Source organism: Rhinopithecus roxellana, chromosome 21 (genome assembly GCF_007565055.1).
Source record: "Rhinopithecus roxellana isolate Shanxi Qingling chromosome 21, ASM756505v1, whole genome shotgun sequence".
NCBI lineage: Eukaryota > Metazoa > Chordata > Mammalia > Primates > Cercopithecidae > Rhinopithecus > Rhinopithecus roxellana.
In genome coordinates, this window is record NC_044569.1 from 29743230 (window position 1) to 29767855 (window position 24626).

The 24626-nt window shown below is 36.8% G+C and overlaps 1 protein-coding gene across 4 annotated transcripts in view; it reads right to left on the reverse strand.

The window, feature by feature from the left end:
• RTTN (rotatin) overlaps positions 1 to 24626 on the reverse strand; it is a 204664-nt gene that overhangs the window by 36179 nt on the left and 143859 nt on the right. For all 4 annotated transcript variants that reach the window (XM_010358889.2, XM_030926066.1, XM_030926067.1 and 1 more), the window contains 5 exons: positions 20438 to 20630; positions 18313 to 18403; positions 14530 to 14683; positions 11558 to 11695; positions 8135 to 8352 (listed from right to left, as the gene is read on the reverse strand). In XM_010358889.2, the coding sequence (XP_010357191.2) occupies positions 8135 to 8352; positions 11558 to 11695; positions 14530 to 14683; positions 18313 to 18403; positions 20438 to 20630 (794 nt within the window). The remainder of the gene's footprint in view (positions 1 to 8134; positions 8353 to 11557; positions 11696 to 14529; positions 14684 to 18312; positions 18404 to 20437; positions 20631 to 24626) is intronic.

The window sequence follows — 24626 nt, forward strand, 5'->3', positions numbered from 1 at the left end:
AAAAACACACAGAGTGGCTGAAGGGATGAAAAACAACGCCTACGTATCTGCTGCCTACAAGAAACAGACTTCACCAATAAAAATATACACAGACTGAAAATAAAGGGATGGAAAAAGATATTCCATGCCAATGAAAACAAAAAAAAAAAAAAAATTAGGAGTAGCTATACTCAGACAAAATAGGTGTCAAAACAAAAACTGTAAGGAGAGACAAAGAAGGTCATTATATAATGATAATGGAGCCAATGCAGCAAGAGGACATAATGATTCTAAGTATATATGTACCCATCACTGGAGCACTGAGATATATAAAGCAAATATTAGAGCTAAAGAGAGAGAGAGATCTCAAGACAATAATGGCTGGAGACTTCAACACCTTGCTTTCAGCATTGAACAGACAGATCTTCCAGACAGAAAATCACCAAAGAAACATTGGATTTAATCTGCACTAAAGACCAAACGGACCTAATAGATATTTACTGAAAATTTCATCTAACGGCTGTAGAATACACATTCTTCTCCTCAGCACATGGATCAATCTGTAGCATATTCCACATATTAGGTTCACAAAACAAGTCTTAAAACATTCAAGAAACTGAAATAATATCAAGCATCTTCTATGACCAGAGTAGAATAAAACTGGAAATCAATAACAAGAGTAATTTTGGAAACTATACAAACATATGAAAATTAAACAATATGCTCCTGAATATCCAGTGGGTTAATGAAAAAATTAAGAAGAAAATTGAAACATTTCTTGAAACCAATGATAATGGGGCCAGGTGTGGTGGCTCACGCCTTGTAATCCCAGCCCTTTGAGAGGCCAACATGGACGGATCACCTGAGTTCAGGAGTTCAAGACCAGCCTGGCTAACCAACATGCAAAAAATATAAAAATTAGCTGGGTACGGTGATGAATGCCTATAATCCCAGCACTTTGGGAGGCCGAGGCGGGCGGATCACGAGGTCAGGAGATCGAGACCATCCTGGCTAACATGGTGAAACCCCATCTCTACTAAAAATACAAAAAAATTTAGCCATGCGTAGAAGTGGGCGCCTGTAGTCCCAGCTACTCAGGAGGCTGAGGCAGGAGAATCAGCTTGAACCCGGGAGGCAGAGGTTGCAGTGAGCTGAGATCGTGCCACACTGCACTCCAGCCTGGGTGACCAAGTGAGACTCTGTCTCAAAAATAAACAAATAAAAATAAAAGATAAATAAAAATATATGTAGCAACTGGAGACAGGGGTGTGTCGGAGTTAAGACTCCTAAGGAAATAGTTGTGTGCACAGATATGTCTTTTATTCCTTCCTGAAATCCCACTAAAATGACAAAAATGAGATCACACACACACACACACACACACACACACACACACACACACACAAAAGCCTGAAAACTAGAAAGCAGATGGATGAGTGGCAAGTGTATTAGGCTTGGGAACCCTGAATTCTGAGTGGTGAGTGGGGAAACCTGAAAACTACCCCAATCTATCCACTGAATTGCCCAAGGCTGAAGAAATTTAGCACCAGGTATCCCTGGATGTGAGGACAAAGGAGGATTGCTTAAAGTCTCTAAAAAGTAGTTACATGCCCAGATCCTGCCTGCCAGCCACCAATTTCTATGTAATCCACCCTTCCTCCCAGCCCATGCAAAATCCTGGATGTTTAGTCTCTGGAGAGGATAAATTAGGATTCTGAACTGGCAGACACGGGAACATTTGTGGGCAAGAGTATTCTACTAAAACTTTTGAAGGATTAAGTGAAATTGTGCAAACTAAATTCTGAGACCTCAGCTGTCATCTCCTACTTGGCTACGTAACATTTGGCAGTTGAGTTTTCACCTCCAGGAAAGAGAGCCGAAGACCATTCTCCAGGGAATCTGATAAGCCCCAGAAATAAGTCTACAAAATAACTCCCGTTGCTCCCCTTGCACAGCAATTGAAAAGTCACACTCTCATGCTCAGGGACGTCAATCTGCCGTGAGTGTCCCAGTCCTAAATAGAGCACATAATCAAGATTACCAGACACCAAGAAAAGCTGCCAAACAGAAAAGAGAGACTAAAATAAATAGAGGAAAAGACAGCAGAGAGAGATTACATAGGAAAAAAAAAAACTTAATAGGAGCTCCAAATGTACAGAGCATACAAAGTACCGGGAATGTCTCTGAAGTAATTCAGAAAGCATGAGTTTATAGATGGAAAGAATGCCCAAGAGAGCCCAGCACAATGGCTAAAACAGATCACACCTGGATGCTTCATCTAAACATTTTAGAATACAAGAGAAAAAGGAAAGATTCTAAAAACTTCCAGGAAGAGAAAAAACAGGAATTCTAAGGGCTTCAGAATCTTCTTTTTTTGAGACGGAGTCTCTTGCTCTGTCACCCAGGCTGGAGTGCAGTGGCGTGGTCTCGGCTCACTGCCAGCTCCACCTCCCAGGTTCACGCCATTCTCCTGCCTCAGTCTTCTGAGTAGCTGGGACTACCGGCGCCCGCTTCCACGCCAGGCTATTTTTTTTTTTTTGTATTTTTAGTAGAGACAGGGTTTCACTGTGTTAGCCAGGATGGTCTCGATCTCCTGACCTCGTGATCTGCCCACCTCGGCCTCCCAAAGTGCTGGGATTACAGGCATGAGCCACCGTGCCCGGCCAGGGCTTCAGAATTTTCTATAGTAACATTTGGAATTAAAAAGAATAGACGATGACTTCTAAATTCTGAAGCAAATGATTTCCAATCCAGAATTCTCACTAGCCTAACTATAAATTACATGTAAAGGAGATAAAGACTTTCAGACATTTAGATCTCAAAAGACCTCCTTGGTACCTTTTCTCTGAAAGCTAAGGGAGAAGAGACTCTAAGCAAAAATGAAGAGCATTAACCAGGAGAGAAGGCCACAGGAGATGGGAGACAGCGTGCGAGATGCAGGAGACATAGCACAGAGGTAAAGGAATTCCCGGAAGCAGGTGAATGGATATCTCAGGATGACAGGAGACTGTACCTAGCACAGAGATAACGGAATTCCCAGAAACAGGTGAATGAATATCCCAGGATGACAGGAGACTGCACCTAACACAGAGGTAAAGGAATTCCCAGAAACCGGTGAATGAATATCCCAGGATGACAGGAGACTGCACCTCACACAGAGATAAAGGAATTCCCAGAAACAAGTGAATGGATATCCCAGGATGACAGGAGACTGCACCTCACACAGAGATAACGGAATTCCCAGAAACAGGTGAATGAATATCCCAGAATGACAACAGGCACCAAGTAGGTCAGAAGGAATTGGGAAGAGATTTCTTTCAAAAGATGAAGTGATGAAGTTCTGACAATTCTGAACACACTGAGAGGATACTTAATTCTGGCAAAGAGCATGGAGTTTATAAGTGATAACAGGAAAGTCAGCACGTTTTAAAATAATGCAATAATTACCTCTAAGGGAAACAAAAGCTGTGCAAGAAAAGAAAGTTAAACACTGTCTGCAACATGGTTCAATTGTGTGTAACACTGTCACAAATTTATACCATTCATGCTGCCTATTATCTCATTGGCATTATGGTACATTAATATTAGGAGAATGAGAAGGGAACCCATTTTGGTAGGGTAGGTGGGTGGGGCATGAAAAAAAAGTTAAAAGTCTCATTTTCCGTAGCAGGACTTCAACAGATAATATCTAAAACTGAATAATCAAGACAAAAAAACATAAGCATGTTATTTAGAGACACGAAAGAGAAGCTATAAAAAGTAGCTAAATGAGGTATAAGTGGTCACCTCTGAGAAAATGAGGAATGAAGGCAGAAATCTCCTACTTTTAGTAAAAACTTACAGATAGAACTGTTTGGTTCTCTAAAATGTGTACACGGTAAAACTGAAATCAAAGTCCCACCCCCAAAACAAACAAACAAAAAGGAAACAAACAGGATTAACCTATGGTATTTATATAACCTATCATATACTTTCCAACATATACTGAAGGAAAGGCTGGAGTGAAGGACTGACTTTCTATCAGTTTCCATGCAGTACTTAACTGCAGACTGAAAAGCAGTCTGAGCATCTCTGCGACACAGCAAGTGGACACGACTGGAAGTGTGAGGAGCCTGGAGGCAGCAAGGCTGAGAATAAACTCAAGCAGCAGATAACTGGCTGCCAGATGATACAAATACACAAAAAAGAGAAAAATCAAGAAGATACAGAGCAAGAAATAATGTCTTCTCATCAACCAAAATTCCTTTAAATGTCATGCTCTTTCTAGATTAATCCCTTCTGTACACTTAAATGATGGAGGCTATTCTAGGTCAAGACGTTTTTGCTTTCTTTCCAAAAGGTACTTAACATAAAAATAGGCTTTTTAATTACAGTGAACATTCATCAACACAACGGTATCTTAAATATATAAGCCTTCCTTTCAACAGATTTATCCTTGAATTTCACCATTCACTACATGTGAGCATAAAATACATCTAAAACAAGACGCAAGAGTTCCTCATTTGCATTACTACTTTTAGAAATATCAAATATAAGGAGCAAAATTAATTCAACATCTCAATTGATTAATATATCAATTACAGACAAAATCTACTACATATAGAGAGATTTTTATTGATCTTGTTATCTATTATGTATTTGCAAATAAAACATACTGAGCACAGTAGGCCCCCTTATCCTTGGGGGAGCCATTCCAACACCCCCAGTGGATACCTAAAACCATGAATAGTACCCAACTCCATATAGTCTAAGTTTTATTCCTATACATATGTAACTACAATAAAGTTTAATTTATAAATTAGGCAGGTAGGAGATTAGCAATAACAAACAATAACACAGAATAGTATAATAAAAATTATGTGATTGTGGCCTCTCTCTCTCAAAATATCTTACTACTATGCACTCATCCTTCTTCATCTTGTGATTTGTCAGTCTGATAACCAAGATGGCTATACTAAGTGATGAATGGGCACGTATCATATGCAGCGTGGGTAAGCTACACATAGGATGATTCACGTCCCACGGGGGAGACAGAGCAATATTTCATCATACTACTCAGAATGGCATGCAATTGAAAACTTAAGAATTGTGTATTTCTGGAATTTTCCATTTAATATTTTTGGACTACAATCAACCATGGGTAACTGAAGTCACAAAAGGCAAAACTACAGATAAGAGGAGACTACTGTATCTTCATAAACTAGGGAAGGTAAAATCTCCACTAAGTCAAATGTGTTCAGTATTTTATGGACAAAAGACAGCTAAATATTTCTTAGAAAATGTTCAAAGTCTGAAACCACTTCAACATGGACTTACAAAAAAACACTTACACATGACTGAAGATGTAAGTATGAATACTTTCAACATGTATCCCCTATGGGACAGTGCTATAAAGCACCATTTAAAAGATAACTCTGCCCAGACATTTTAATTGAAGTTCCAATATAATAATTTGTTAGGAGGATGGAGATTTTAGAGGCAGCTGAAACTTAGTAATAATGTAATAAAATCCTATCATTTTGCACTTGAAGAACTGAATCACAAGAAGTGATTTGCCTAACGTCCCATATCAAATGTTTCTTGAGTATGGCTTTACAGAAAACTTAAATAAGGACCTTTGAAAGACATCAATTTTAGAATATAATTTCTTCGGATAATTTAAAGACTGTAGTTTACTTTGCTTCATACAGCACTTGGCCTAACCCACAGCCTCCATGGACATATAGTAAGCTATATATATTACTTATCAAAACGTTTTGTTGTTGAATGTATTCTAATAATACTTTAATTCACATACCCTATTCCTATAGGGCAAAGAAAACAGTGTTTGTAATTTAACAGGCCCATTAACTGTCCCGACTTACATTAATTACACATTTTGTCATAAGTGTGCCAGAAGTATACTTTCTCTCTTCACTTTCTTTGTCTTAAACTTGCCTGTGCCTTTCTAACAGATGTCATGTATCCAAATTCTACTGCTTACATGAACACAAGAAGTACGATTTATTAGGAAACATAGTTTAAATAATTGGTTAATATACCCATACCCTCACAAAATACATTTTTTGTAATTTAGAAGAAATAAAGCGGAAAATTAGCTAGTCATTAGGAAAATCGTTGAGATATTCTGTGACTGTAGGCTATCTCATTTTCTTTGTCCAAAAAGGTAACATAAAAAATTATAAACAAAAGCTTTTATAATGAATAATATTACAAAGTATTAGGTAAAAATAAGGGCAAGGTAAATTGCACAAATTCCTCTAGCACAGATTTTTTTTTTTCCTGTGTATACTATTATAAACTGATTCATTACCATACATGGATCCATATGTATCATGAGTCTCATCACGGATCCTTCACACATAGCACCACAAACAAGATTAAAGAGTTGGGAAATAAAATAGCCCTGGCTTTGCCTGGCTGGGAGTCTTTAAATTTCCCCAGGTCCAGGAGGATTGGTTGCAGGACACCCACAGTCATCCATGCAGAGCCAGGCTCCCAGAGCTATTGCCATTTTGGCCTCAGCAAGGAGGGCGGGGCCCAGCACACTGCCCTCACTGCACTCTCCTCTGAGTGAAGTCACTGAAATTCTCTGACAAGCAAAATGTGTCAGCAAGAGCAAAAGCCTTTCCCCAAGCAGTACAGTGCTCCAACCAAAGCCAAAGTTAGGAAATTTATAATTAAATTAGATAGGGGTTGTGGTTGGGAGACTTTTGAAAAGGTTTGAATTTTCCTCCTTACAACATTCTTTAAAGTGCAAAACTGGAGACTCAGTTAATCATTGGGAAATAAAGTCTGTTGTTCTGACAGGGAATGAGAAAACTGGGACAATGTCCAGTTTTTGTTTTCAACTAAGAAAATTTGAGTGAACTGACAGTGAGGTAGTAGGTACAGGAAAGCTATGGCCTCCCAAGAATATGAGGCTTTTAGAGAAATGCTCTGAGGAACCCTTCTCCCCTAAAGCTCTATCCAGGCTTCTGAAGGTGCTGCTGGAGATGGATGAGAAAATGGGGGATGCCTTAACAGGCTTCTTATCTATGCTGGAAAGGCAACCAGATTCTGTAGCACAAGAGAGACAAAGTCCCCCGAGGAACCCTGTGACACTCTCCACAGGCCAGCTCCTGGGTGAATCAGAAAGCATCTTCTCCTCTCTTACTGGCAATCCTTTCTGCATCTCAACATAATCAAGCCTAGTGCCCAAAATGCACAAGCGGTCATACCAGAAATATCTGCATACCATGACTCTCACAGGCAAAGAAGTGGGTGAAAATCTCCAAATTCTAAGCAACAAAGGGGCTATAACAAATCAGCACAGGAACAATCTTCTCTTTGCCAAATGTGGCTGGCTGATTGGGAAGCTGAAGCAAATTCTTCAATAAACAATTCTACTACCTTTCCACCTTTCAGTGAGAAGACAAAAATCATAAAACCGTATGATTAAAAAGAATAATTCTAAACACTGAAAAATCTGAAAATATTCCTATTTGTAAAAAACAATGTAAACTTTGTTTAAAACACAGTTTTTTGTCTAAACAAACTTTGTCTAAAAACACACAGTTTTTAAAAAATTACTAATCTACTCATAAAATAACACTTTAGTGATTTTAGAATGTTTTCTGATGAGTCAAATTCTTGATTTACATTTTAGACCGTAAACATAATTTTATAAGATAAAACAGGCAACAGGGCTTGGAAAGGGGGCATTTTCTTCCAAATGTGCCAGACAAGTCCACTTACCTATTCATGTAACCAACCCCAAAAATCTGTAGTCCATTTACAGAAAACAAATGTCACTTAGATATAGACATATCTTTAAAATTACAATAAATTTTGAACTGTAACTGCGTTCCTGAAATACATTCATTTTGGTCATGATATGAAACACTGTTTTGATCAACTGTTAGATTTAGATTAGTAATATTTCACTTCAGATTTTTACATGATGTTCACTGAAGAAACTGGTCAGCATAAGCGGGTGGGGCTAAGGAGGAGACAGTTAATTTAACTTGATAAACTTTTGTATCCTTTAAAAGTCATAATAAGCATCACTATTTCTTAATTTACATGATTGAGAAAGTTTTTAACAAGAACATGACTGAAAGTCAATTCATTTAAACGCTAAATAAAGTTTTTGAAAAACCAAGAAAGGACATACCTGAAGAATTACATCACTAAGTCGTTCTAGAGATTTCTGATTTTCCTGAGTCTCATCAAGAAGGGAAGCCATTGTTGGACTACGGCATGAATTTGTTCTGCTCTTAGCCTGGAGATGCCCCTTTGCTTCTTCAGTCAAGAGAATAGAAAGGAATTGCAGGCTGGCAGTATACAGGGCGGGACACGTGGCAGACAAGCCTGCACATTTGCAGAACATATCTAAAAGGATAATTTCAGATGTGAATGTTTGAAAATTTCTTCAAAATTAAACAAAGAAGGAAATCAAATTGATTTTAAAGTAACTATACTCTGGATCATCTAGATTACCAACTTATGTGATTGTGTTGCAATTTTTAAAGGAGCTGATGCCAAACAGAACTTAAAAGCAAGACTTAGTATGCAGTGTTGGCACAATGTACAAACAAATATTTCACAGCAGTTCAGACAGCACACAAGTGGTCATGAACTGATGATTCACAAACTTAATACAGAGTGGAAAGAACAAGCCAAACTCAAAGGAATTTACACTGAAACAGTCATTACTAATTTTCTATTGTGAACACTGATGTTGTTTAATCAAAATAATGTGTTGTTTTATATTTTATTAACTTGAAAAATTGGATTTATAATTTTGTTTGATTTTATATTTTAGATTTATGCTTGTGTGAGAATTATAATCACAAATATTTTTGCTTAGATTTTGGCACATACAAATTAAAGTTACATAAGAAAAACAAAGTAGCAGTGGGGTTTCATAAGAATTATGTTCATTTAAATGATGTCCAAATATTAGTCAAGTCTGAGAAAAGACTGTTATAGATAACACAAGTTACAGAGTGACCGCGAGATGTTTTAAATGTATATGGGCATATGAGATGGAAATTGAATAAAAATAAAATAAGATAAAATAAAACCATGGCAAAAAAATCAATAATTATTATTAATGTTTTCATTAACATTACTATTATCAAAACCGTTTATGCAGTAAGTTACTTTTGGTTAGCACTATTATTACATAAAACTGTACACATATTTTGAAGGAAGGTTTTGAATTTAATATGTATTTATCACTAGGAAACAGTGTCAGGTAAAGTTTAAGTCAGAGGTCAGCAAACTTCTTCTGTAAAGGGCCAACTAGTAAGTATTTTATACTCCGCAGGTAACTGGCTTTTTCACAACTATTCACCTCAACTGTTGTAGCATGAAAGCAGCCATATGAAATATGTAAATGAGTGTGGCTATGTTCCAATAAAACTTTATTTACCAAAACAAGCTGCGGGCCAGATTTATCTAATGTGGGTAGCATCATGCTTTCTATTGATAATATAGGTGATAAACTAATTTTCCCTCAATGAATACAAGAAGAAAATCCCAATGTCTTAATCAGTCAATCTCTTTCAATTATTATATTTTAAACAAAATAATGATATCCTATGTGGACACTGTACTCCATGGTAGACTCAGAACTCCTATATCCAGAAAACTAACAATTCTGTTCCTTGTTAAACATGCATTTTGCCATAATTCTTACTATCGCTTTGGTTAAAAATTGTATCATGCATTTAACTTTACCGAATGATCAAATGATAAATGTTAAAAAAAAAATCAGTCAGTTGAATTAGCAGGTACTTTGGAAACTTAAAATAACTCAATTTTGAGTGCATTTAAGCAGGTTGTTTAAAAAGGTTACATAAATGTTAGTTATGAATATTTATGTTAAAAAACAGCTTTATGCTATGCTAAAATTTAGGAGGCTTCATGAAAAATTAAAGATTAGTTATTTTAAAATAACCATGTTTATTTTAGTGGGCAACTATTGTATGAAAAACATAAAAATAATTATACTATACTCTTGGCATTTCTGTACTCTAAGAAAATTCTGATGTCATGAGAAAGTTATCACAACTTTCCATGTTATCATGTATACAGGATTTTATATATGAAGATGTATCTGCATACAATGCACATATGTCAGAAATGATACTGGTTTCTATACCAACACAAGAAAATTTATCTCATTGTTTTATAATCATATCATACGTACCTTTATAAAACCACAGGCTTAAAACTGACAAATGGGATCTAAGCTAAAGAGCTTCTGCACAGCAAAACAAACTATCATCAGAGTGAACAGGCAACCTACACAATGGGAGAAAATTTTTGCAATCTATCCATCTGACAAAGGTCTAACATCCAGAATCTACAAGGAACTTAAATTCACAAGAAAAAAACAAATAACCCCATCAAAAAGTGGGCAAAGGATATGAACAGACACTTCTCAAAAGGCGACATTTATGTGGTCAACACACATATGAAAAAAAAAATTCATCATCACTGGTCATTAGATAAATGCAAATCAAAACCACAATGAGATACCATCTCACGCCAGTTAGAATGGTGATTATTCAAAAGTCAGGAAAACAACAGACGCTGGCAAGGATGTGGAGAACACAGGAACAGTTTTACACTGCTGGTGGGAGTATAAATTAGTTCAACCATTGTGGAAGACAGTGTGGCAATTCCTTAAGCATCTAGAACCAGAAATACCATTTGACCAGGCAATCCCATTACTGGGTATATACCCAGGGTTTCATAAATCATCCTACTATAAAGACAAATGCACATGTATGTTTACTGTGGCACTGTTCACAATAGCAAAGACTTGGAACCAACTCAAATGCCCTTCACTGACAGACTGGATAAAAAAAATGCAGCACATATACATCATGGAACACTATGCAGCCATAAAAAAAGAATGAGTTCATGTCCTTTCAGGTACATGGATGAAGCTGGAAGCCATCATTCTCAGCAAACTAACACAGGAAAAGAAAACCAAACACTGCATGTTCTCATTCACAAGTGAGAGTTGAACAATGAGAACACATGGACACAGGGAGGGGAACATCAAACACTGTGTCGGGGGGTGAGAAGCAAGGGGAGGGAGAGCATTAGGACAAATACCTAATGCATGCGGGGCTTAAAACCTAGATGATGGGTTGATAGGTGCAGCAAACCACCATGGCACATGTATTCCTGTGTAACAAACCTGCACATTCTGCACATGTATCCCAGAACTCAAAGTAAAATTTTAAAAAACCAAGAGTGGCTAATAAATGTTCTCAATAAAAGAGAGCTTCAGGGATGATGTCTTTAAAAAGCTTTAAAAATAAAAAAAATAATAAAACCACCGGCTTTTCTAACTCACTTTTATGTTATCTTAAAATGTGTTTCAATTTTTCAAAAATGCATTTTTTGGGGGGCGCTCAAGAACACTGCAAAGTTTTCAAAGCAAACACCCTGATATCTCTTTTATATGCCACGCCATAATTACTTAATTTTAGTGAATTTACATATCTAAACAGGCAGAATAATCATCTCATTTTATTAGCAGAACGCCCCCAAGATTATGCAAGTATCTTCTTACCAATCACTGCTGTCCAGTGCTTGGCCAGGGCCACGGTAACAGACGGGAGTATGACGGCACCAGCTTTCCTCAGGAGCGTGGCCAGAAGATTAAATAAATGTGTCCATGTGTGATAAAAAGCTGATATTAACTCTTTATCTACAAAATTGATCAAAACACTTCAAGTTATTAACACAAAGGAAAAGAATCTTTCAAGATATAAAACTTAACACAGACACTTCATTACACTTAAAATGAGGGGTGTGTACTTACCAAATGAAAACAAATCTAATTCAGCATTATCCAACAGTTATTTCAATTAACTTCTCTTTTCCATTGCTTCTTAAGATATCTCCCCTCCACCCTCCGGCATATAAAGCCACACTCACAAACTCTCCTCTTATTAAAGCATACTCAAGAACAATCAGAAGGTGTGACAAACTGAATATTAAGCCATGACTGCAGAACTACATATTGGCACATTATCAAAACATGTCATTGTTTGTGCTACTTTTGTCAAAGTAAGTTTTCCCCTATTTCCTTTATCCCCTCCAGCAGCTTTGTGCAGGGATGCAAGGAAAGCACAGTGTGCCAAGGTCAAAGTAGAAAAGAAGGAATTTCTTTGAAGAACCAAGAAAAGTATCATCCCACAAAGAAAAGTATGACACAAAAGAAGATTCTGCAGCTCTTCCTATGGCTAAGGATGTAGCAATTAACCTTCTAGGATGAGGACACATTTTCCCTTCTCTGCACTCAGGTAAATGGAAGCTGTAGAGCAGTGGCCGAGGACTCTCTCTGGCCATGCCATCAGGAGGATTTGTCATCTTTTAGCAAATTCCACTATAATGTAAACTTCATAGTCTTCCCAGGACAATCCTTGGTGTTTTTCAACCCTTTTGCCATTAGTGGCTCCCTAAAGAGTTTGTTTTAGAAATATGTTTCCTCATTGCCATCCCCATAAGGTTTTAATTCCACAGATATACTGTATATCTCTTTATGTACTATATGTACATCTGCACTTTGTACATAAAAAGGCTAAGTATAGAGCTTACTGTTTTTATTCAATACAGGCTTAAGAATAGCCGAATAAAACATTTAAGCTGAAAATTAAAAATTAAAGACCTATTACACCAAATTTAGCTTTGTACCTATACTTGCTAAATAACTTTTCATGTAATTTATTTATTTTTATATATCACGATGTATCAATTTACATACATAAATTAACAACTCATATAAATACATAATAGCAATATAATAAACTCTTATAAAATCATTTAAAACTTATTTTTTCCAGAAAAAAATTTAAAAACTTCTTTAAAAATATTTTTAGTGAACTTTTAAAGTCTTTTGCTAGATATGAGAAAACAATTTTTTTTTTTTTTTTTTTTTTTGAGACAGAGTCTCGCTCTGTCGCCCAGGCTGGAGTGCAGTGGCCGGATCTCAGCTCACTGCAAGCTCCGCCTCCTGGGTTTACGCCATTCTCCTGCCTCAGCCTCCCGAGTAGCTGGGACTATAGGCGCCCGCCACCTCGCCAGGCTAGTTTTTTTGTATTTTTTAGTAGAGACGGGGTCTCACCATGATAGCAGGATGGTCTCGATCTCCTGACCTCGTGATCCGCCCGTCTTGGCCTCCCAAAGTGCTAGGATTACAGGCTTGAGCCACCACGCCCGGCCGAGAAAACAATTTTTAATTTAACCAGCTAATAGATGTACATTCAGACGTTGTTGATATTTTTTCCTTTCAGCGCTTGATGTAATTAATGATGGGTTAAACAACTTTTATGTAATTAAATAAATATATACTACTTCCATTTAATTTTCAAAGCCCAAATCATACAGAAAGGCAAGAGGATCAATAAAAAGCATTCACAAGGCAGCCAATAGCAGCCAAGATACACAGACCACCTTTTGCTACATGACCTTGGGATCGAACAATTAACAAAAGGTCCTCCAGCTGCTATCATCTATTCACCACAGTTTTGTGACACTAGTCTTGCAAACATCTTGTGTATCTTCCATGAACTCAACGTCAATGCTTCTCAAGGAATTCTCAAGAAAAATCAAGAAGAGAAATACTAAGTAATAAGATTGTCTCAGGTAGAGTTGAGCTTTGGGAGGCTACAAACCATTGTAATTTCTAAGATGTTTTTGCCTCACCCTGTTCTCCCCAGAATCAATTTTCACTCCTTAGGGACTGGGGGTGATATCACCTTGCTGAGCTTGTCCAGTCTAACCTAATAAGCTGATTAGGATATCACTGCCACTTGTTGAATTTCTAAGTAAGGAATTACTATTCCTTTAACATTGAGATCATTTTAACACTGATGAGATGCTGAGAACTGGCTCTGCTGGGTATCACAACACACTTCATTTTCCAGATCTAAAACCAAGTAAATCCATAGTTCAAATAAAAACAAACTGAAAGGCAAAGAGAATTACCAAATGGTCAATTACTTCATTATAAATGATTATTTCCACTTTTAAAACAATTATGTTAGATTTTGACATCCTACTTTGCTTTAATTTTCTCCACTAAGCATTACATTCAACTTTTCATCATAAAATATTTTCTCTGAAGATAACATTAGATCACAAAATACATACACATTTCAATAATTTAGGACCTTAGGAAATTTTTGATATATTCTAGATTGGCTTATACTTGTTATTGGGAATGATTTATCAGGTTTTTGGCCTTAGCCATAGTTTATAAGAATAATTAATACCCAGAACTCACTGTACTTTCTAACATCACACAGAGAGCTTTGCCCTCATTTCTTAAAACTCAAGGGTAGTCCTTTATTATACTATACACTTGTCTTAAGTAGTATCATTAAAAGGCATCCAAACTATAAAACATATTATCAAAGCCTTCCAAAATACTAGCAAAAAGAAACTGAAAAGTAACCTTCAAGTGAATTTCTGGAACAGAGTAAGTTTCTTTCCTCAATATTATTAACTTACATTCTAAACTAAAACAATTAAGCTTACCTAATACATCTTTGGTACATATGGTGAGAATTCCAATGATATTGGTGATAAGAGGTTTCATAAGCTCATCCTGAATCACCAGGTCAGGCTCCACCAATAAACATGACTGCAGAAGCCTGGACAAAGAGGATAGGTATTCCAGGAGAAAGGAAACCTATTTGAAAAGGAGATAGGGTAAAATCAAACATGCCATATAAAAAGCCCATCTCAGTGATACAGTATTTTACTTTTGGAACACAAGTTAATAAAAAATAAAATATTAATCATAATTTTTCAAGATCTGAAATTAACACATAGCAGACAAAGCATTATTTTTCTCATAAGCATGTCATTAACAGCCATATTAATACTGTCAACTATATACCAAAGCAATATTTTCAAAGTCAAGTTTTAAATTCCATTTAAAGAAGTAAAATCTTGACCAGATGTGGTGGCTAACACATTTGTACTGTAATGCCAGTCCTTTGAGAGGCCAAGGTGGGCAGATGGCTTGAGCCCAGGAGTTTGAGACCAGCCTGGGCAACATGGCGAGATCCTGTTTCCACAAAAAATATAAAAATTAGCTGGGCATGGTGGTGCATGCCTGCAGTCCCAGCTACTTGGGAGGCTGAGATGGGAGGACCACTTGAGCCCAGAAGGTAGAGGCTGTAGTGAGCTGTGATCACACTACCGAACTCCAGCCTGGGTGACAGAGCAAAACTCTGTTTCAAAAGAAAAAAAAAAAAAAAGTCTCCATATTTTTCAAGTAGTCAAATTATGAAACCAATATTCTGGAAGAAGTAGAAAAGTGTATAACAAAGCCATAAAGTCTATAATTTTGTAAAGAAAGAAAGACTACAAAAATATCCTTCAAAGTGCATACGTGGGGGTGGGGGCTATCTAGCCTAATAGCCCAGTTATTGCTACAAATAAAATGCAAATATGTTCTATTTTTGCCCTCAGTATAAAAATACTATTATTAATTATAAGAGAAAAAATTAAATCATCTTCAATATTACCAACAAAACCATCTCTGGAATTTGCCTGATGCCAATATTGTTAAGTATTAACCGGCAAAAGTACTTTTCAGAAAAATAATCCTCTGAATATGTAACAATTAAAGAATGAACTGTGATGTCTCATTTGTCCACTACCCTCAAGCAATGAGCCAGTTATATATAAGTGAATTTTATAAAGATATTCTGAAATCAGTCATTCTCTCTCTGTATATACACACACACACACACACACACACACACACACACTTTTTCCTCTCACCTTATTCTGGGGTTGTAAGAGGGTAATGAAGAGTCGTTGAAGAGTCCTGTTGTAAATTTGTGGGGTATGTGTCTCCGAAGTCAACGGTCTCAGACTATTTACAAATAGTTCTGTCCTACTTCTCCTGATGAATACGTCCTCCCTTTATCTAATCTGCCAACTTACTTTATGTAAAAATGTAGGTGGCTCTAGACTTCACAAACTCTTCAGTTTGTGAAATTTAATTTGTTTATTGCTGTGAAGTCTTGAGACTTCATATTACATTCATATTCTACACCACTGAAATTATAGCAAGTCTGACCTCTGGATGTATGAAATATTACCATAAATAGATAAACCATGTCAGGTGAGGCAAGAAGAAGTGTTATAGAGAAAAAGCTGAATTACTAAAGATTCTTTTGTATATGATCACATTCAAGATTAAATAAAATATTAATGTATTAAGAGTAGTTGATAAAGTAACTCTTTTTCTATGTATGGCTCTCTTCAAAAAAAATACCAATCAACCAACCACAAACTTTAATACATCATACCTTTAGCAGAGTATAACCCCACCACCAGGGCTCTGACCACGCTGTCAAAAATACCAATCAACTAACCACAAATTTTAATACATCATACCTTTAGCAGAGTATAACCCCACCACCAGGGCTCTGACCACACTGTCTGCTGCAGGCACTCGGAGCCTACTCCCTCACCTCCCCAGTTCTCTGCTTAAGTGTCACCTTTAGGGGACCTTTTCCGACCACACTACCTAAAAATAGCCACCTCTCCCCTTGCTGACACACCGCTTTTACGCATCCTCAATTACTTTTTTCATACCATTTGTGACTATCTGATAAAATACATTTTATGTACTTGTTTACTGTCTGTCTCCTGCATTTACGACAGACTCTACGTGAGCAGAGATGCTCGTCTGCTTTGTTCAAGGATGTATCACTAGCACCTAGAACAGAATCTGGTAAAGCAGAGGCTCAAGAAATTTCTGGAATGAGTGAATGATCTTATATTAATACCAAGAGCTCAAAAGCATTTAATCTACATAAGACCAACTAGTGCAGTGGTTAACAATGTGGGCCCTGGAACTGACCTGCATGGGCTGGAATCTATGTCAGAGACCTTGAACAAGTCACTCACCTCTCTGGGCCTCAGGCATTTCCTTTATGACATTAACGAAACTTCATGATTGTTGTGAAGATTACATGAATTAACAAAAACAAATACCCATAAATTGTTGCTACTGCTATTATTCACTCATCGCACAGGGATCAAGTGAGTAGCTGTCTTGAGACAAGCCCTGCGCCAGACACTCAGAACACAATGGAATGTAACAGCCAGCAGGGCCCTGACTTCATGGAGCTGACTGTGCCCCTCTGGTCTCATCTTGCCCTCATAGATTCTGCTCCAGCCACTCTGCCCTCCTTGCTGTTTCTTGGATAGGCCAAGCACACCCCAACCTCAGGGGTCTTGCAATGACCACAGGACTACACTAACTTCGGGTCCCACGTCACTGCCTAATCATCCTAAGTGGAACAGCCCTACCCTTCCAACTCTGCCATCACTTTAATTTTTCTTCTGAGATGTCTATCATCATCAGGCATATATGGATTTTCTAATTATCTATTCTCCCAACTTGAGGAAGGGTCTTTGTTTTATTCACTTGGAGAATATCCAGGCACACAGCAGGTACTCAACAAAGATTTGCTGATGGAGAGCAGAAAAATGGAGGAGACAGTCATTATGCAATAGGCATGCTTGGGTGAAAACACTGCACCAGGACAAGTGCTTCAAAGGCCATGTGTGTAGCGTTCCCAAACTTTGTAATGGGGTCTGTCTTATTCAGTTCAAAGAACACATCTCAAAGCAAGAGATATTGGTCTACTTCATCTTTAATTCATCACCTCCCAAAAAATCTTGCAGCCCTTCTTAAAATTTGATTTTGAAATAAAGTTTCTGTTAGCAACAGCTAGCTACATGAATAATTGTTAAGCATGTTTTATGCATGTTTTATAAATAGATTCTAGCTATAGGCAAGAATTTAAAACAGTAAATATCTGTGAAGGAACAATAATACATCATTTTTATCAAACTGCGCTTTGAAAACACATATAAAGCGCATATTTGTTAAAATAACTTAGCCACCAAATATTTTAACAACTTTAACTTTGGTGTAAATAACAGACATAACAGAGATAGCCTAAAATCACAGAAGCAGGAGGTGAACTATACCAATGTCCCTCTTTATTAAAGTGGTGCTCCAAGATATCCAGACACTTGATCATACATTTAAAGCTGGTTAATGATGGAGTCAAGAATAGAATCCAAGTCTTCAAACCCCACCTCTCTTTTCTAACATCCAAACATGTCCCATATTAAAATTTTAAGTCACATATTTCAAATAATCTCATCATACCATGTATATTTTGAGAAGTTTTCAACCTTCTCCTATGACCAGTATCTCCTCACAAGATTTTTACTTTTGACACCTAATGTAAACAAACCCACAAACAGACTTGAGATGCTTACCTGAGCCTGAGTGTGTTCAGCTGGAGGTGATGAAGGCAGCAGGGCTCTGAGTTCCTGGACACATGTCTGTATGAGGGTAGCATCTGCAATGCTGTGACAATCGGAAAAAGAAAATCCTTCAGAAGATTAGTATACTTTTTATTAACGATTAAGAAATCAGAATTTGAAGTTTAAAGGTAACTCGAATACAATTCAAGAGAAAGGATCTTTATAAGTAAAGAAAATGTTTATAAAAAGATACCTGAAAGAATTTCAAATTGTATCCTGGGTTACCTTCAAACAGGAAAATATCTTGTCAGAGAAAAATGAGAAGCAAAGAGTTGTGAAGAAAATATCTAAAGAAACCTAATTAAAAGCAGAATAAAATATAATACAGCCCATTCAGGAAGAAAGCAAATGAGTAACAGGAACTTGGTGGTTACTTCCCTAATAGCAAAAATACTGGCTAAAATAGCAAAACCACTGTTCATATTTAGAAAGTAACAAAAACAAAATGAAGTAAAACAGGCCAGGCGTGGGGGCTCACGCCTGTAATCCCAACACTTTGGGAGGCCAAGGCGGGCGGATCAGCTGGGGTCAGGAGTTTGAGACCAGCCTGGAGAACATGGTGAAACCCCGTCTCTACTAAAAATACCAAAAATTAGCCGGGTGTAGTGGCGGATGCCTGTAATCCCAGCTACTCAGGAGGCTGAGAGAGGAGAATCGCTTGAACCCAGGAGGCGGAGGTTGCAGTAAGCCAAGATCACGCCATTGCACTCCAGCCTGGCCAACAAGAGTGAAACTCCGTATCAAAAAAATAAAATAAAATAAAAATAATAATAAAGTAAAAAGGGTAGGATTTTTTTTAAGTCAAAAATGAAAAACAGGTATGGAAATATGATAAGCCTTTGTCATAAAAGGTCTTTCAATGCCCCTGTGGCCTCAGTGCCACATCAGACTCTTAGCTGACTCGTAAGAAGCAAAGAATATCCTATCCCTGGAGCTAATTTTGGTCATCTTCAGGCAGGAGCATCCAGGAAGGAAAGCCAACTGACTACCAGTTACTTCTCCAATCCGAGTAGGCACGGTAGAAAAATGACCAATAAATATCAAAGCCAGAACAAACTCATTGCATATCATACATGTTAAAGAAATAATTACAATTGAATGAGGTGAAACAAGGAATACTTCTTTTAGAGTTTATATTTTTTAGAATTCTTTTAATATCCCCAAAACAAAGAGAAGGCACTATGATTTGGCAAAAAGACTGAAAACATTTCAGATGGTGAATGTTCCAAGGTAAAGAGACAGAGAGACAGAGAAATGCAAATAGACATGTGGTCAAAAGGAGGTGGGTATGGTTGGCTAGAATAAACTGGACACCAGAAGAAAAGAGAAGTAATACTTACTAGTAGATAAGGGGGTATCCTAGATACCATTTTAATTCTCACACTAACCCCATTAAATAGGTGTTAATGACACAGTAGAGATTAATTTCCCAAGGCTGCAAACTACTGAGTGAATGAACTATAATTAGACCTTAGGTCAGCCTGAATTCAGTATCTAGTCCTTTTCTACTATACTTTATTAGAAATTCAGAAAAATTATGTTACAGACTGATTAATATCAAATAAGTGAGTAATAAAAATTCAAAGAATTTTTCTTTGAATTTAATTTCCCTAAATTTTAACAGAATACTTTCTGATGAAATGTTTAATTTCCCATAACAAAATAACTCCAAATGAATTTAACCAATAATTTTTCAACCCAGGGACATTATTCTTATATGACCACTAAAAAGATGAATTCCCAAACTCCCTCACATCCATTAAGAATAGGGGATAGCACCATATTCCTTAAATGTGCTGGAGGATAAATAAGGTTTAGAATCCATGAATTTTAGGAAGCAGGAGTTTTTCTTTGGCCTTAATAGTCAAGATAACAAACTAATACAAGTGCTTTAATAAATGTAAAATAAAAACTATCAAGACAATTCTGGCAAAAGCAAACTCCTAGAGTTCAATGAGCCTAAAAAAGAATAAAGCTGTATTCCCAGGTCACATGAAATCTTATATTAAGTCATGAATACAGCTTGTGTAAATTTACCTCTACTAACATGCCTCTCTAGGAGTATTTAATATCTTACCTACAGAGAAGTTCTATGAGATGAGCTTGTCGAAAAGCCTTTGCAGTGTCTCTGGGAGCAATCGTCAAGAGGTTGTCCAAGAGGCTGCACATTGCTGAAAGAAGAGATGGAGTAACAAAAACACACAGTTTGGGCAGGGGGGCAGAAAGAGATGAATCATGAGGTGGCCGTGGTGATGTACTTTCCTGGTGACCTATTATTGAAAATAAACATAAGAATTAGTATTTTACTTACCTTACAGTTATGTACAATACTCAAAAGTTCTTATAATCATAGGGAAGTTCCTGAAAATGATAATGGATAGTTAGGGAATTGCTTTAGCTGCTTGGATCATCTTAACCTTAAGGCTAGGGGTCAGGCTACCCCTGCTACTCCTGACCTCCACCCTCCACCATGTATGGATGCAGATATGTACACACAAACATTGTCATATGCAGAAGAGACAAGTCAGAAAGGGTAGAACATGACTTCATGCCCCAAGTATTCAGACACTGAGGAACAAATAGATGATTTACAATCCTTTTTCTGAAACTCAAGGGGCCAGAAGTGTATCCGAATTCAAATATCTTTAGATGTTTTTCAGAGTAAAATCTTACTATTTTTTTATTTTTTAATTTTTAATTATGGATATATAATCATTGTACATATTTATGGGGTACAGATGATATTTTGATGCAGGCATACTCTGTACAATGCTCAAATCAAGGTAACTGGGACATCCATCACCTCAAACATTTATCGTTTGTGTTGGGAACATTCCAACGCCACTGTTTTAGTTATTTTGAAATATACAACAAATTACTATTAACTATAGTTACCTTGTGCTACTGAACACTAGATCTTATTCCTCCTAACTGTATTTTGTACCCACTAACCATCCCGTCTTTATCCCTGGCTCTCCACGCTTTGGCCTCTGGTAACCCTCATTCTACTCTCTATCTTCTTCATGAGTTCAACTTTTTTTTTTTAGTTCCCAAATATGAGCTGCAATATTTGTCTTTCTGTGCCTGGCTTATTTCACTTAACACAATGGCCTCCAGTTCCATCCTTGTTGCTGCAAATGACAGGACTTCATTCTTTTCTCTGAGTAATATTTCATTGTGTACATATATGGTTCTTTTTCTTTATCCATTCATTTGCTGAAGGAACTTAGACTGATTCCTTATCTTGGCTATTATGAATGGTGTTGCATTCATCATGGGAGTGCAGCTATCTCATCGATATACATTTTTTTTTTCTTTTGGATATATACTCAGCAGCTGGATTGCTGGATCAGAGAGAGTAGATTCTATTTTTAGTTTCTGAGGAACCTGCATTCTGTTCTCCACAGTGGTTCCCAACAACACTGTATGAGAGCTCCCTTTTCTCCAAAATACTTTCAGACTTTAGAACTGTAATAAGGTACCTGCACCTACATTAGTTTACACCTCCATTAACCCTTGAGCATTTCCCTTACTTTCTGGCACAGCAAGATGTTCCAGGTTCATCTTGTTCTTTCCTAGGCCAAGCTCTAAAATTGGATATTTATTCCAAAGTGTCGATTCCCTAAAGTGGAGAACGGAGTTTGGAAAACAAGATTTGGGCACTAAATGTATACATTGCTATTTGGTGTGTCATTGTTTCTAAGCTAGAAAATGTGTGTGTATATACGTATGCATGCACATACGTACCCCTGGGCACATAAACATGTATTTTTTCTATGAATTAAAAATCATTTGCCTATAATTCCAGAATTTTGTGAGGCTGGAGCAGGAGGATCACTTCAGCCAAGGAGTTCAAGATCAGCCTGAGTAACATAGAGAAACCTATCTCTACAAAAAGATTTAAAAATTAACCAGGCATGGTGGCACATTCCTTTAATCCTGGCTACTCAGGGGATGAGGTGGGAGGATCGCTTCAGCCCAGGAGGTCGCAACTGCAGTGAACTATGATCACAGCGCTGCACTCCAGCCTGGATGGCAGAGTGAGACCCCATCTCTTAAAAAACAAAATAATTGATTCATACTGAAAGCTCCAAATATAATCCAACACTCCAAATATAATCCAACATTAAACACCTTCCTCCTTCCATATTTGTAATTTCCTTTATGTGAAAGTAAAAAATCTGGCTTTCATTATCTACAATACATTTATTTATTTGCCTTGCCTTACAAACACATTAAGCAGTTCTGGAATTTCTAACTAATAATACTGCAAAAAACAAAACTAGTAACTAGAGTTCAATGCTTGGTTACAGTTCTTTTTGCCATTAGTCTGAGAACTAAAGTCCTAAAAATATGTCTGAGAGTTATTGGGGTTACTTCCTCTCTCACTTCAACGCTATTCATGTGATATGTAACTGGATTAATTTGTTTGTATTCCATGTTATCGTTTCCCATTTTTGTCGATTTTATTTTTCTTTTCAGCAAGTAAAACATACATGGTTATAAAAGTCAACCTATACAAGAAGATACATGCAGAGAAGGGTCACTACCCCACCCCTCAATCTCTTCTACACTGTTCCCATTCTCTCTTATTTCCTACTTAACTCCCACCCATTCTCATAATTAATCTCATTCATTTCCAGCAGTGCCTTCCTGTTTTCTTTCTACACAAATAGATACATGTATTTTAAATTTCCTCTTCTTTCATATGCAAAAGTAGAAAACTGTAAATATCATAAACTATACCTACTCTTTATTATTGTGCTTCTTTCTTCACTTGACAATATTTCCTAAAATTTATTCCATATCTGTTTGAAGATATCCTTCTTTTTTTTTTTTTTGAGAAAGGGTCTCACTCTGTTGCCCAGGCTAGAGTCTAGCGGTGCAATCATGACTCACTGAAAGCCTGGGCTTTCATGACTCAAAGCCTGGGCTCAAGTGATCCTCCCACCTCAGCCTCTTGACTAGCTGAGACCACAGGTGTGTACCACCATGCCCGGCTAATTTATTTTATATTTTGTAGAGACATGGTCTCACTATATTGCCCAGGCTGGTCTCAAACTCATGGCCCGAAGTGACCCTCCCACCTCAGCCTCCCAAAGTTCTAGGATTATAGGTGTGAGCTGCTGTGCCCAGTCCCCTCTTTCTAATAGCTGTAGTTCTCCATTGTTATTTTAAAAATAAATTTTATTTATAAATAATTTTATGATATGTTTATCATTATCTATATATTGTTATACATTCATTAAAAACTATCCTTCTACTTACAGGCATTTGTGTTGTTTCCACGTTTTATAATTACAAACAATGCTTGCTAAATTATCAAGTGCATATGTATTTCTACATTGCTGCAGATAAATAAAAGAGAATTCCTAGAAGTGGAATTGTTTAATCAAAGGTAAATACATAGTTCTGTTATCTATTGCCAAATTCCCTTCCAAAATTATACTAATTTGCATTTTCTCTAACAATGTATGAAAGTGCTCATTTTCCACAGCCTCGCCAACAGAATGTACTGCCAATACTTAATTGTTGGCAATTTAATAAATAAAAAAGTATCTTCGGGTAGTATTAATTTGTATAATATTTATCCAAAGATAAAGGCTACTTTTAGGTCCTTTGTGAATTATCTTTTCATGTTTTCTGCTCACTTTTACATGCAGGTTTGTGTTCTTTTCCCCTCAAATATTACGCCTGTAATCCCAGCCACTTGGGAAGCTGAGGCAGGAGGATTACTTGAGTCCAGGCATTCGAGACTACAATGAGCTAGGACCATGCCACTGCACTGCGGCCTGGGTGACAGAGCCAGACCCTGTCTCTTAAAAAATAATAAGAAATCTTTGGAAATAAAAGTGGAAAAAATTAAATTGAGATAATTCTAATGAAAATTGTCCAAATGATTTCAAGGGAAATCTTTCGGTATTCATAAAATACGTATTACATATCTTCAGCACTTCTCGAGCAAGCATATAGAAATCTTTTTTGAATTTTTCCATAAAGACAGCTAATGCAGCATATAAATTGATATACATTTTTTCTATTTTCTTGCTAATTTATTTTGTAAAACTGAGGAGGACATTTGATGCCCTGATATCTTATTTCCAGGTTTTGAAAAAAAAGAAATATACCCGACAGTGTCACATATCACCAAAAACTTGTGAGGATTAATCCTCTGTTCACGCCTCCCCTTTCTATGGGTATTCTTTCTTCTATATGCTTTTTTTTGTTTTTTTTTGGGTCATATATATGTGCTGAAATGATTGGCA